General features: G+C 40.7%; 2 protein-coding genes across 2 annotated transcripts; one reads left to right on the forward strand and one right to left on the reverse strand.

The window, feature by feature from the left end:
* Positions 1–703: 703 nt before the first annotated feature.
* On the reverse strand, positions 704–3659 carry kcnk15 (potassium channel, subfamily K, member 15). The gene is made up of 2 exons (XM_047600898.1): positions 2817–3659; positions 704–2599 (listed from the first exon to the last, which is right to left on the reverse strand). Exons 1-2 carry the CDS (start codon positions 3097–3099, stop codon positions 1590–1592), a joined length of 1293 nt encoding a protein of 430 aa, XP_047456854.1. The 5' UTR covers positions 3100–3659; the 3' UTR covers positions 704–1589.
* Positions 3660–10560: 6901 nt separating this feature from the next.
* Positions 10561–15070, forward strand: ogfr (opioid growth factor receptor). The gene is made up of 7 exons (XM_047569479.1): positions 10561–10846; positions 11352–11417; positions 11522–11603; positions 11702–11780; positions 12403–12469; positions 12775–12923; positions 13006–15070. Exons 1-7 carry the CDS (start codon positions 10721–10723, stop codon positions 14072–14074), a joined length of 1638 nt encoding a protein of 545 aa, XP_047425435.1. The 5' UTR covers positions 10561–10720; the 3' UTR covers positions 14075–15070.

Consider the following 15070-nt stretch of genomic DNA (forward strand, 5'->3'; position numbering starts at 1 on the left):
ACAACTGACTTGCTTCATTCTACAGATTATTATTGACTCAATGCATTTTGTGTCTTTTTCTCTGATATTAATCCTCAGTTATCAGTGTCATTGGTGTGTGGATGTCTATGTCAGGCCAGTTATGGTCTGCAATATAAAGCCACTAATACACACACTGATATAATGATGAGTACATGACACCAACAAAACCAGAACAATTATTATCAATGATGTTGTAAATGAAACTCGTCGATGAATTGTTGGATGTATTAATTTATAGCAGTGCCATGTAGTATTAGATATTAGCTGTCAAACATATATAATTGTCTCTGTATGTATTTAAGTGGATTAGATTACAAACTTAATGAAATGGTACAAAACAAGAATCAAAAGTTTGCATTGGAAATACTTGAGTAATGCATTGTCATGTCCCATCACTACTATTTTCACTGATCACACTTCAAAGTGTAGCTTGGCCTGAAAATCAAAAGATATCACACATTAGATTACACACAACATTTTTAGATGTACATATAATCCGTGTTTTATTAGAACTAGCTGATATTTATTTTCAAGCAGGCCCTCGCCACACATTGAAATGTCTCATAGTGGCAGAATTAGTGCCACCTGTTGTGGCACCTTTTTTTCAACCACTGATCTGATGATAGTAATAGTTGCAGCAGACGGGGGAAGTCAGCGGACAGTAAATTGTTTTTGTTTTGTTTTGCTTTTTTAATCAAATATAAATAAGGAAAAAAACGAAGCAGAACGGAGGAAGACAACTGTACACACAAAGCAAATAAGCCCATAGGACCACGATTTGACTTGTGCAGTGATTTATCAGACTCTGATCAATACAAATAAAAACACTCACACATCCTTTCCTTTGGTTTAATAAAACAATACTGGAAGAGACTCACATCGAATCTGACTACGACCTGGTCTACGAAGAAACGACACCTCTGCTGGAAAATCACGTTGTCCAGACCTGTGAGATGTTCACTGATAACCTGCTACATATCTGTTGTGTGCTACATCACGTCATGTAACAAGTATTATGCCTTTATATGAGAGTGCAGTGATGCACTCCCACCCCACTTCACACCTTCAGTGCTTAGTAATAAAAGTTTTTTTTTTTTAATTCACTGAGTTCTTTAAGGCCTTTTTTTATGTTTTAATATAAAAGAATAATGACATCTTCTAGCTGTGGCATGAAAAATTTAGTGTTCCTTTCTAAAGCGGGGGCCGAGTCCATGTTTTGCATATCTCCACTGAACAGTTATACAGTCGTGAGCGTTATATCCAAAATACTTTTGTCAAAATTGTAGATTAAAAGCCCGACTTTGTACACCTGTACATACCTGTTGCACTCATGCATTCACATTCCCTTTAGCATGCACTGTGGCTTACCTGCGAGCAAAGAATCACTGACATAAATAATGGGAAGAAAACTCATCCTCGCTTTACAAACTAAACTGATGTGAATAGCCACAAGAGACAACTTATTTATTAAACCGAATCTTTGTCTTCTGACATGCAAAAAGAAGACGTAACATAAAATGCGGTACCTTTGAAAATACTCTTTACAGTCTATGCAAACCTCCTTCTCCTTAAACTGACTTTCTCCTTAAACGAGGAAACTCCCGGTAGCTGTGCCCGGGTGAGAGCGTGCTTCCCGGGGAGGAGAGTCCAGTGTTCCCCCTGGAGCTTGGTGAGCAGCCCTGGATCCTATATGAGACTGAGTTGTAGTAAACGGAATTGATATGGCAACCTTGGTGTCCACCGTGGGACATAACCGGGCTATTACAAATCTCCAAGCGGTAGCACACGCAGGAGCACAGGGAGCTGAGGCTCGACTCCTGCCTGCGTCTGCCCGCTTTCATCGGAAAATGCAACCTGTGCTTGCAGGGGCTTCTCTGTCTCTCCTGATCCTCCGCCGAAGAGGAGATGAGGTTGGTGCGGCTGGTTCCTTCCTCCATCGGGAGGAACAGTGTGCTGTGGCTGTTGCTGTGCACCGCGTTGCCCCTGTTCCTCTCCCTGTGGCTGTCCCTCCTCTGGTCCCCGACAACACGCAGACCCAGGGCCCCCTCCAAAAGGCCTCTGTCCCTCTTAAGCGAGGCCCTTTCTTGAGCGTCTCGCCTCTCGTCCTCAGTGTTCATGGTGAGGAAACGGAGCACCACCAGGTTAAGGAAAGCCCCGATAACAGTCAAGCCCACCAGGATGTACATGAAGCTGAACGCAACGTAGGGTGTTTTCTCCTGGAGGTCCTCCTTCTTCTGCAGGGCCACAAAGTCCCCGAAGCCGATGGTGGTGAGAGTGATGAAGCAGTAGTAGTAAGCGTGGAAGAAGCTCCATCCCTCAAAGTGGGAAAAGGCTGCAGCTCCCACACAAAGCGTTCCGATGCAGGACAGGAAGCCCACCAGGACCATGTTCTCCATGGACACCTCAGTGCGTCTGCAGCCCAGACACTGCTTCACCTTGTGCAGGAGATAGCGGACGAACGTGTTCATCCTTTCACCCAGGCTCTGGAACATGACCAAAGTGAGAGGGATGCCGAGAACAGCGTAGAACATGCAGAAGACTTTCCCTGCGTCTGTGCCTGGCGCTGCATGTCCATAACCTTAATAAAGAGAGAGGGGAATTGGAAGAACACTGTGACGCACACTGTAGCAATGCCTGTATGGTAAAGCAAGGATTAAGTATCAATTTTTATTTTTTTTTTAAATCAGCCTGCAATAAAAAAAAAAAAAAAACATAAACAATGCTCTTAATTCTGTTGCAATAGAGTAAAGGATTATCCTTCGTTTTGTAAAGATAGAAGACCTACATTTACTTACCAATGGTGGTGATGACTGTAATGGCAAAATAAAAAGAGCCAGCGAATTTCCACTGTCTGCCGGCGCGATGGGGCTCCGCTTGCAGCACCACTCGCTCGATTTCACGGTAGTCGTCCTCGGAGAAACGGTACTTCTTCTTCATCTCGTTGCGCTTCTGCTCCAGGATGCGTCTGCGGGAACTCTCCGACTCGGACTCCAGCGCGTCAAAGACCGCGGCGCCGACCAGCAAGTAAGAGAACATGCAGAGGATGAGCGACAAGGTCCGGACGTTTTGCTTCTTCATCCTCGGCGTCGGCGTGCGAGTCGAGAGGCAGAGGCACGGTTACAGGTGGTACCGCTCTTCAGCTTAGACCCCACATAGGTGTTGCAGCCTGTTGCGTGAAACGTAGCGACGGCAGAGGCGGTCAGGAAAATAAGACCTGGAAGTCTGTGTTGCCAGGTTCAAAATTATTGTTTATCTGTTACGGCGCATGTTCTGCTCTGCCCGTTGAGAGCGATCGATGCTCTCAACGCGTTCATCTGTGTAAGCAAGTGGTCTCAGTTTGCCTCCTCGCATGCGCAAAACAGTCGCCAATATAAATAAAATCTGTTCGTAATATAATATATCCGTCGAATGCTGTATATGAAATACGCCTTGGCACTGATGTTCAGTCCCACCACGACAGTGTGCAACAAGTGAAGACCCTGTAGATATAACGTGAGGAGGCTTCAGCACCATGGACAGCAATCACTAGGACTTCATCTTGGCTCTGGCATTGTGACTACATAGAAGTGGAGGGAGGAACATGGAAAAGCAACAAAGTAGCAAACACTATCAGAAAGCAATCCGAGATTCCGTGGCTCTTATGCCTGAAAGTTAATTGAGATTAGCTCCACTTAAAACGAGATTAACCACTCATGGAATTAAATAGAGTCTTCCTTCACCCTGGTCCAAATCCATTCAAAAATATAAACATAAAAAAGTAGTAAAACTTTAAATTATAACATTGCAATAATTTTGAGGTTTGGTTTTATGAAGAAATCCTGAAGTCATAGCCTAATAAATAAATACATAAATAAATCAAATAAAACAAATACCCAATTAATAGTAAAAAGACCAATCAAATAGGTCGACTAAAACCGACAAAAATACCCAATAATGTCTTAAAAATGCCTAAATGCCTGCTACGTTTTTAATTTTTAGTTGAGAATCCTTTGTAGGCAATCAGGCCCTGGACATGTGCATGAAATAATTACCAACCTTTCCTCTAATTTGGATGTAATCTCTGAAATTAAAACACTTTAAACTTATAAATATAACTGTAACATAAAGTTTTAACAGACTGATAAACATACATGGACTGTATTTTAACCTGCAGATGTAAGTATATATAGATACATATATTTACACCTGCAAGCTAAAATTCACGATTTGTTTTTTAAAAATTAAAAAATAAAAATAATAATAAAAAATAATTTAAAAAAAATAGATACATATATGTTAATATGTGCACACATGCTAAGATGAAATTAAAAGACAGCATTCAACAACGTGTAAATCAAAAGAAGATACATTTAGTAAAGCAGCTAAATCGATTCATCCGTTTATTGCTGACCCCAGTGTGTGTGTTTGCATATTAATAAAACTGGTGCACGTATGTACAGAGGCTGAATAAACAGCACCGCTACACTAGATGCTTCTGGAAATTTACTGTAGGTGATGCTGGTTGCCATGGTTACTTGCACCAGAAGCACAGACTTGGACTGTCAGGGAAGCTAATATGTTAAGCGTAATGGTCCAGGCTTGGTTGATCGTATTGTCACTGCATCACAACATCACGTATCCTGAGTTTTTCTTTCTATATATATATATATATATATATATATATATATGTATATATACAGTATGTTTTTTGTTTTTTTTGTTTTTGTCAAACATGGCAAGAAATACAAACCACACATTTGTATCACATTAAAACTCAACAGAGTCGCCCTCGGTATGTCAGAGCCGGGTTTAGCAGCACTGCAGGTGGATTATTGTGTGTCCTTTTGTTCCTGTCAAACAGAGCAGCCTGCTGTCCGCGGTCTTGTTTTTTTGTGAAGTGGCTAAATCAAACCAGATCTCCATAAATCAATTACATCAGCTGATAAGGGACGGACCTGAAGCCCCAGCAGCCTCCCATCAATCCAGAGTGTCTGTGTTCGCATCTTTTTGAAAGCCCGAGGACCTGGAACAAAGTGAGGAGGGCCATCAATCCCCACTGAGCCAGAGTTTAAGGACGAGTGTTAAGACCCAGATAGATACTTCATTAATTCAGCTTTGTTATCTGCTTTCTCTGCGTTACAAGGTACATTTCATAATCACACATAATACAATATAATATGTACACGGAACAAATGAAAACAAATTAAGTGGATTAATGCCTTTTTTCTCCTAAATACTGGACTCCTCTTCACCTTTTCTGCTTAAGTATCTATGATATCAGACCCTTGCATGTGAGTATGTGATTATGCATATTGCCATATCCGGTGCATTATTATTGTTTTCTTTGTGAGAGTTGTTGTGTGACAGCTGGTGAGTTTGTAGACTCACATAAAATGATACAATATGCATGAGAATATGCAGATCAGAAAGATTTACAGTGCATGTGTAAAGTGAACTTTGTGTGACTCGTGGCACTTTTCTGCCAGATTCTCTGCAACTAATCTGCCAGTTCTGCAACAAAACAAGCAAAGTCTTGGCAAAATCCTGGAGGAAAGAAACACGTCTTCTGTAAAAACCCAATTAGGACATTACATGCAGTGCGAGATGAGTGAGCAGCTTGACGCAAGGAGGATATTTATCTGCAGAAAAATCCGTAGTCGGAATAGTTGTGAAAAAATAAAAGGATGAGGACCTGAAGGCACAAAGAAGAAGTGGACCGTCATGAATTTTACTGCAGGGGTTTAATTGACATAATGAGCTTCTGGCTTCGTTTGATCCGAGGGTTTGTTGGTTTAGGACACCAGAGAGTTTAAAATTTCAAGAGTAAGAGAAGTAAAATCTCATCATGAACCTCTAATTTGGTTTTATTTATGACTCAACATTACCGAGTTTTGGCCCATTCTCCTCATTGTTTGCCTTTAAACATGTAACTTGTAAACATGCTTTCAGTGTTGTCTAAAAATAAGGATACAGAAATAACTCCAACTTTATTGAGCAGATGCCAAATGATAACTAGAAGAAAAACAAGGTTTAAGAGGCTTTGGGCTCGTAATACAGAATAGCACAATATATTTATGTTGAGACAATGTAGAAAAGAAGTAAGAAACTTTTCTCACGTGCAGAAATATTCCACATATAGAAATAACCTACAATCTCCATCCAGGATAACAATCAGAATATATTAAGTGGCGAGACATTCACTGTGGGTTTTTTATGGATTGGTGCCTGATCTCTGCCGAAGTATCTGGTGAGCACGACGCAAGGCCGTGACAAAAAATAAATAAATAAAATAAAATAAATGTTTATGTTCCTGCGTTCCTCTCTCAAGATATTCTATCTTGAGAGAGGAACATACCAGGTAAGACATCACAATATTAGACAAGCTAAAGTGAGGATTACCCTCTCGGATCTGTCACTGACTCACAGCTGAGTTATATTTGGTGCGTCACACACAGAGGACTGTCTGTTTTTTTACTGTACTCGGGGGAGGCTTGGCCTATTTGTATAACATTGATAATATATAAGCACATAAAATTTCCTCATACTTGCTACAGCCACACAGAATACGGATTTAGTCCCAAAGGGAAACTGACCGTGAAGCCACAGACTCTACCGCTCTCCATGAATAGTAAAATAAGTACATTTGTTAATCACTGTGTAACATGAAATATGAACATGCGCTCCATTTTTTCTGTCCATGCTTCCCTTTATATAACAGAAATAACCATCATTTTATTTCTGATAGTTGCTTTGTTAACATTTTATGTCATTCCTGCACTGCAGGAGAAGAAAGAATACAACTGATTCACATTGTCTCTGCTACTTGAAATGAAAGCACCGGGCAACGTGTTGTGATTTAAAAACGATAACATCATGGTAACACGTGTTTTTGTGAAGCAGTTGAATCTGTGAAGCCGCTGATTCCCACAGATAATCTTATTAATCTTATTTCTATGTTGCCACTTGAAACAGTTATTGTCATATTTATTCTTTATGAACTGAAGTGAGAGTTTAACGCACTCCTCAGACACCTCACTGTCTTGGCCCATGTGTGTAAATGTAAACGTGTATATTAAAGTGTGCGATATACGTGATACAAGTGAGAAGATGTTTAAATGATAGAAATAAGTGGTCGTTCCTTTCAGAGATGCAGGCTGTGTGTGGGCACAACTTTTCACAACTTAAACTGTTAGCATGCAAAAAAAAAAAAAAAAAAAAAAGGCAAGCGATCACAGCTTGTGCTAGGGGTGCATTATTTTCTAATGTGTCTCACTTAAAGTCTCACACTATACTGCTAACTATAGCAAAGTCAACAGCTGGTGATTTAAAATACAAACATCGCACCCATATTCATTTGAAACATTAATTGCTGTAAACTAACCACTCTGATGTCATAAAGCTGTACAGCTACTATAATAGTCTTGGTGGGTTTTACAAAAGTGACAACCCTCTATTTGCGCTTGGGATGCATTCCTTGAGTTGTAAGATCACTAAGTAGCAGCCGGTACAAAAAGAAAAAAAAAAAAAGAAGAAGAAGAAGTTGATGCCAGGCAGTGAGAGAAACTGGCATCAAAGTATTTTGGCAGCGAGACCCAGAAGTCACAGGCTGGCCTATTTCTGTGGTAAGTGATAGATCTTATGGAGAGGAGACTTCTAAATTAAAACACAAGTCGTCATGCAGAGACTAGTTGTCACCTACTGCCTGTCAAGGCTTGTGTTTGTTTAGTAATGTATGAATTGTTCAGAATGAAAAGTAAATGAGACACATTTCCTGTAACGCTGAAGTAAAATGCTGTTGTACAAGGGCAAACTCTGGAAGTTTGAAAATATGACAGCTCAAAGTATAAAACTTATGCCAATGATGTTTAACTGAATAACACATTAGTGTGGGCCCCTTTACAAAATATTAGAATATTAAAATACTACAAGCAGAAGTCATGTGTTAAAGATTTAATAAAAGTATACTAACTATATGTATTAAAATTCACAGTAAATATGGCAACAGAAGTAAAAACATACACGTTTCAGAGAATGGCACATTTCATGAGAAATTTATCAGACACATCCGTGGGCACATCACTGAAATGTAGCAGGTAAAGATGGGGGAGATTTAAAACACTTCAAGAGCTGAAGACTCAAAAAAAAAACATATTTTATTATTTATTTTTGTGAAAAAAAAAAAAAAAAGATTTACCTGAAGTAAGGGGACAATTAGTGGAGTAAAAAGAACAATATTTGTAGAGCTGGCAGAAAATTGTTAAATGAAAAAGCCACTACTTACCATTACTTATGGCATTAAATCATACTCACTCTGAACATATTCCTCTATTTCAACTGCATCCAAACAAAATCCAGTGGATTTAAATGTGCGGTGAGGCCTTATCACGATTAAATTTTGGCGAGCTCCTTTTATGTTTGCTTGTTCATTGTCTCATTGCCAGTGGAAGATGCTGCAGATGTTTCTATTAGCAACAGATTTTCACATTTCTGAGGTCTTTGCTAGCGGAGGTATGTTTTTGTGTTATTTGGTGAAGAAGAAGAAGAAAAAAACTGTTTGAAATGAGCCTGTAGCTATAATAACAAAATTTTACTCACAAATGGAGGCAGGGCTGTACCAGTCCCGTAGCCCCGACCCTGGTGTACTAAATTCCCCCCGAGGACCCCTGGAGGCTGGGAGCAGGAGTAGGTGAAGCTGACGTTCTGATATCAAATCTCAATCGAATCAGGGCAGACAGGCTAATATCTCTGTGTGTATTAGCCTGACAATCCTCTTCATCTGCACTAAAATATCTGAGTGAGAGAATCCATTTGATAAGGCAGACACACTTAATAGCAACAGCAAATACTGGATGCCTGCAGAGCCCTCTGGTTTCCACAGTAACTAAAGCCAAAAATAGTAACCCACACCAGGGGCCATTCAACCCCGAATCCCCGGTGGTAATACGTGAATCTATTTATACCCTCTAATGGAGAAATACTTTCATATATAAAAGCATCTGTCCAATTACTGTCAAAAGATGGATATCATGGTCCAATTATACGCTCTCACCCCTGAAGCTGCTGCTGGTCTTTGTATCATTGTATCGTGGAGGCTGAATGTGGGTTTCTGAATGCAGAGAGGCGTTTCTAATGAGAACTCAGATTACAGATAGGCCGGACAGTGTTTGGACGTGCGACAGCGAGAGGGAAAGAACGTGTGGGTCTATGTGTGAACGGCTGCATCGCTCATGTGGCACATATGTTAATGACATGAGGTGGCTCTGCTTTGAGGATATGCAAACATTTTTCTGTGGCACAGCGGACACTTGTGTAAACGTGTCGTGTGCTGTGCTCGGTATGATCCACAGCTCACTTTTCAACATCCTTGGCAAAAATACAAAGAGCGACTTCTGCTTTAAAATGTACCATCTGCCATTCTAATGACGACTTAGTTATTGACGTAAAGAGTGGACCAAAATTACCGAACCAGGCTTCGTGATTTAATGAGCAGTAAACTGCAAAATACATTTTAAGTTATCCCCTCGGATCAGGTCCTTTTTCCTTAATTTCAGACATTAATTAACAGACAGTAAACAGAGAGCTGTTTGTGAACTGATAAAGAAATCAGCAGCTTAACTGATAAAGTTAATAACTGTTGGTTGCAGTACTCATTTCCATTTCAATTCATTCATTGTCACAATTTTTTTCTTAATACACATGTTTCCTGCAGTGTTTCCAGTGCGATCCTGTCTCTCACAGAATACAACATTAGCTCTCATGAGTGTGTGGCGTCCTGTCCACTCGAAGCAAACCAAAAATCCTCCCACAGATACATAAATACTTAGGTTACGCAGCAGTGTTGCTCGACTTAAGACATTTGACTAAAATCAAACAGTTCAAACATACATGCATCCTATCACATAGGCAAAAGATTATACAAGAGAATATATAATAATAACAACAGTGTGCCTTCAGGGATCTGGTCTGATATTCCCATATTCATGTGTTTTAGCCTATCATTCTGAATGAATGCCACAGTTTCATTGTTGCTTTATATAGTGCTGCTTTCGTTTCTAAATGCTTTAGTTGATTAGTTCTCATCTACCACAGCATCACTGATGCCCTGAGGTTGCATAACAGCATAGTGAAAGTGTTTTTCTGTACTTCAGATAGGCTGTCTGACTCAGCTGGTTTGCAGTTTTTAGCACCAATGCCCTACACTGCAAGCGTGTTGCCTTCCCAGTGCATCGGAAAATTGATTAATAGAAAAAATACAATTAAAAAAAACAAGCAAACGAAGTGCCAAATAACACCTGGATGAGGATTTGTTGGACACGAACTGTGTTTATGTTAGAAAAAAAGAAATGGATTTCGGAGATCTACACATAATTAACTAATTTAGCATTATATTGTAGTGCTTAAACGGCAGCTACATCGCAATCACGGGAGAAATACTACGAGTGTGGAGTTTTCTAAGCACAAACATGAGCTGGTACAATTAAATGTTTTTAAATGCCACTCGTTGGCAATCGCAATTATGCGTGATACTGAGTGAGGCTGATATTTCCTACTTGCGGGGAGCACGTGAACGCAGCGTCAGTTGTGCCGCTGTGTCTGAGGCTGAAAGACGGATGGTCAGTCATGGCCGTGTAACTTAACTCACCCCCCGGTTATAGCGCTAAGACGGGCAACGCGTTAATTTAGCTTTAGCTAGTTGTAAAAACCTTTATTTTTTTAAATAATGGAGGACGACTGTGTTTGTGACTACGACTCGACGTGGGACACAGAGAGTGATGGAGACGAGCCGGCCGGAGAGAGCCAACCCCGTCGGTCAAGTCAAGACAAAAACAAATCTGGTTGGGCTTTAGTACGTGCTTTTGTTATTACTCTTAAAAACCCGGGACGTGCCATAATCCTAATATCTTGTCATAAAAACCCCTGGCTGTGTTTTCGCCCGGCCAGACGCCGGCTTTTTTTTGGCATAGCTGCAAAGCTAATGTTAGCTTCATGCCTCCTCTCTAATGTAGCCCTGCTATCTAGCCTAGCTACCGCTGTCGCTATCTGACTTATGAGTTAAAAGACGTTTAAATATTAATGCTGGGCTCTTTCCAGTCTCCACAAATAGATGATTTATTTTAGAGTTATTGCAGGAGGTATTATATTTATGACTTCGTCTCTTTTCCGGAAGTGGGAACCCTGGCCTTGTGTGTTAACTTAAGCTTTCCACTGGCATTAGAAACCAGACATAACATCATCACTGTCATTTGTTAATGAAGGATATTAAATTGGGAAGCGTCCGCATTTAATAACGCGTGATGTCACCGCGGTTTCATAAGACGTTTGATGCAGGTTCATTTTACTTTCACTTCCAGTGGCACCACACGCCCAGAAACATGAGGGCAGCAAAGGACATGCAGAACTACAGGAGAGGATACCCAGTGAGTAACAGCCAAACACACATGACACCCACACACACCACACACACCACACACACCACCACCGCCCACAGCATTGTGATCAGCCTCCCTGCGTTTCCTGACAGAATCTAACGGATGAGGAGTGCCCCGAGGACAAAATGAACAATCTGCAGTTTTATCTCAATAAATTTCCCTCCGCTCCAGATGGTAACATCTTTACACGTCCTTCGGATTAATATTTTCCCGTCTTCCAGGAAGAGTTGTCTTGACATGTGATGTGTTTTTTTTTGTCTCCTTCGGCGCAGACGTCTACATCGAATCGTTTCTTAAAGAATGGAAGAACGACTACAAAAGGCTGGAGAGGGTTCACTCGTACATTCAGTGGTACGTACGGTTTGACTCGTTGGGCGGTTTCCTCTGGGCCTGTCCCGTCTGAGATAACAGAACCGATAACGTGGCACTTTAGACTTTATGGTGAATCATAAAGTGGCTCCAGTTTACTAATCTATAGTAATTAGAATTTGATCTGAAAGTTTATTTTTTTATTTGTCTCAGACGAGCACTAAAACAAACAGTATAAAGGAGAATAAAAGATAACTGTGATAAAGTGCAAAGCTTATGGAGTTCGGCCCTCTCTTACATTGTCGGGTAATTTCAAGATCCTCAAGAACACACAGAATCATGCAATGTTAGAAGATTAAAACATTTAACTTTAATACGAAATAGAGAGTTATTATAAACATACTAACTAAATAAAATCCTAATATTAATGTTTCTGTACAGTGTTTAGACAGGGAATAAATAATCAATATGTGAGCCATAAACAACAGCATTTTGCTCGCTTTTTTTAAAATTTGTCTTTCATTGGGCTTCAGAACCGTTTTGTTCTGTATGTTAAGACGTCCTTTCACGTGTGTGTCAGTACTGGTTGCAGCGACCACTGTGAGAGTGTTGCTTCATTGTTGCTTTGCTGCTGTTTATCTCTTGACTCCTCTGTTTTTGTAAGGTTGTTTCCTCTGCGAGAGCCAGGAGTTAATTACATGGCATCGGAGCTCACCAAGAACGAAATTGAGGTACGTTCATCACGAGCCTTTTAATCAACAGTTGCCAGAATCAAGTTCCCCTCCACTGAACCAAAACAGTGGTCTGACATGTCATGTTTAAAAGTCTCTAAATGCCATGTCGAATCAATCAGTTCCCCCAAAAGACATGCAGACGTTAAGTGGTTAGCGCTGTATAGGTGCTCTGCAGGATTTATGAATACAAACTGCCGTACAACACAGTGAGTCCAAAAACCTGTCTTCACTCAAGACATCGTAAGACACACGTCAACTTCTTAATTAATAAAATGTTTATCTCTTCTGTAAACGCTCACCAGGCCTTCAAGAAGAACGAGGACGCCAAACGGAGACTAGTCGAGGCCTATGAACTCATGTTGGGTTTCTATGGGATCCGGTTGGTCAACAAAGACACGGGTGAAGTGAAACGTGCAGAAAATTGGAAGGAGCGCTTTGGAAACTTGGAGCGGTAAATGTTACACAAATGTTCATGACGGCATTAAAAAATGTTTGTGTTGCAGTTTCAGCTTCAAACTTCTCATCTCTTGCAGGAATATGCACAACAACCTGCGGATCACTCGCATCCTTAAAAGCCTCGGAGAGCTGGGCTTTGACCACTACCAGGCCCCGCTGGTGCGCTTCTTTCTGGAGGAGACTCTGGTGAAGAAGACCCTCAGCAGCGTTAAACGCAGCGTGCTCGACTACTTCCTGTTTGCCGTGCGGGACAAGCTGAAGCGCCAGGACCTGGTGCGCTTTGCTTACCTTCACTTTGAGCCAAAGGATAAGTTTGTGTGGTGCCCTAGAAAGATTCAGAAACAGTTTAGAAAGGCAGAGAAAAGACTTGATGGTGTTGGGAGTGGAGATGGAAAGGAGGAAGTCTATTCACGGGGTAAAAGCAAAGACGGAGAAGCTGCAGCGCAACAGAAAGAAGAAGGACTTGATAATAATAAGGCTCAGAAAGGAACTGATAAGACGAGTAAGGACAACAGCAAAGCGGAGTCTTCCCCTGAGCCAAAGCCAGAGAGTGACGCTGTTGGAAATGGAAACGCCTCCGGCTCCGATGAAAACATTTTGGGGAATGGAAATGACTCTTCAGACGATGTTGATGACATGGATCATTCGAGTCCCGTGACGGTAAAGACAGATCCCGTTGACGATGAGGAGAAGGTTACAGAGGACTCGACCCAGGAAGCGGACAACGACATGCACACCGATGAGGACATAGCAGCTGAAAAACCACCGAAGAAGAAGAGAGAAGATAGCAAGGTGCTGCCAACCAACGGTTCCGCCGGGGACTCAGCTAGTGGCCACACGGAGGAAAAAGCTGGTGCTAATAAAGGCTCTGGCCAAACGAGCCCTTCGGTGCAAACTCTTTCAAAGACTTCGAAGCACTCACCGACCCTGTCCTCGGAGCGAGAGGAGAAAATCCCAAGGACTGATTTCAATCTAGTGCCAGATAGGAAGGAAGAGGAAGAAACGTCGCAGGAGAAAACGTCGGCAACGAATGGGTCACTGATGGAAACCAACCAAGGTGCAGACGAACAGACGAATGGGAAGGACTCTGAGGACATAGCCAAGGAACTAATCTCGAGCTCAGATCAAATCATGGGCAACTCATGAACGAAGCGAACGCGCGGAGAAAAACAAACGTATTAACTTAAATGTAACATAGGGACAGAGTATTACTTTAAAAGACTTTCTAGGCCTTATTTCTACTATATTTGATGTTAAAATATTGATTTTCTTTTCACTTTGAAGGATTAATTCACCAAATGTGGGACTGGAGGTCAGACAATATTAAAGGACCAGGTTCGTTATGTTCTGTATTTTTATTTTAATTGTTAAGTTAATCCAAAAAAAAAAAAAAAAAGCAATATTGTTTTAGCCCGACTCGTCTCTCATGAGTTTAATAACTTCCTTGTTGGTTTTGGTCTTTTCATTGGATTTGGAGACAATAATAAAAATATAGAATATTACCAGACTTGTCCTCAGAGGTGGTAATAACAAAGACTGTCGGCAGCAGATATTTAATATCTCCACATGTTACATGAAGCACTATTATTAATGTATATGAATTAAATGAAGGTCTCTGCATTTTTAACACCTTAGTACTTTTTTTTTTTTTTTTTTTGCACTGAGAAACCATTAACGGGAGGTGCTTTTTCCCCCTCTGAGCTGTTTCTGGTTTGTGTTTCTGCTGGACATGTAATGTAATGGAGACTGAATGTCGTTTTAAGTTATATTTCAATAAAGTTGCACAGTCTGTATGTTTCCATGCAGACGTGGGACGTAGAATTTTGAGCGACTGAAAGCCTTGCCAAAAAAAGAAGAAAAAAAAATGTGATGACTGGTTGATTGTATGTCTTCATGGTAGAGTTGCTAAAGCTTCGGCTGTAATTTAAGATCCACCGTTGACTTCATTTGAAATGGGTTCAGTCCATGGAAATTTACAAGCCAGGGTGATTACGTTGATGCATCTTTTTATATTTGCACTTAATTTTCACTATTAATTGTTGAAGGTTACTGTATAAATGAAATGGTAATAACTTTATAAATGACATTTTTTCCCCCCCTAACTAAATACCTGGCTGTTAATAAAGTTATGCTATTTTCTGA

Source organism: Mugil cephalus, chromosome 1 (assembly GCF_022458985.1).
Source record: "Mugil cephalus isolate CIBA_MC_2020 chromosome 1, CIBA_Mcephalus_1.1, whole genome shotgun sequence".
NCBI lineage: Eukaryota > Metazoa > Chordata > Actinopteri > Mugiliformes > Mugilidae > Mugil > Mugil cephalus.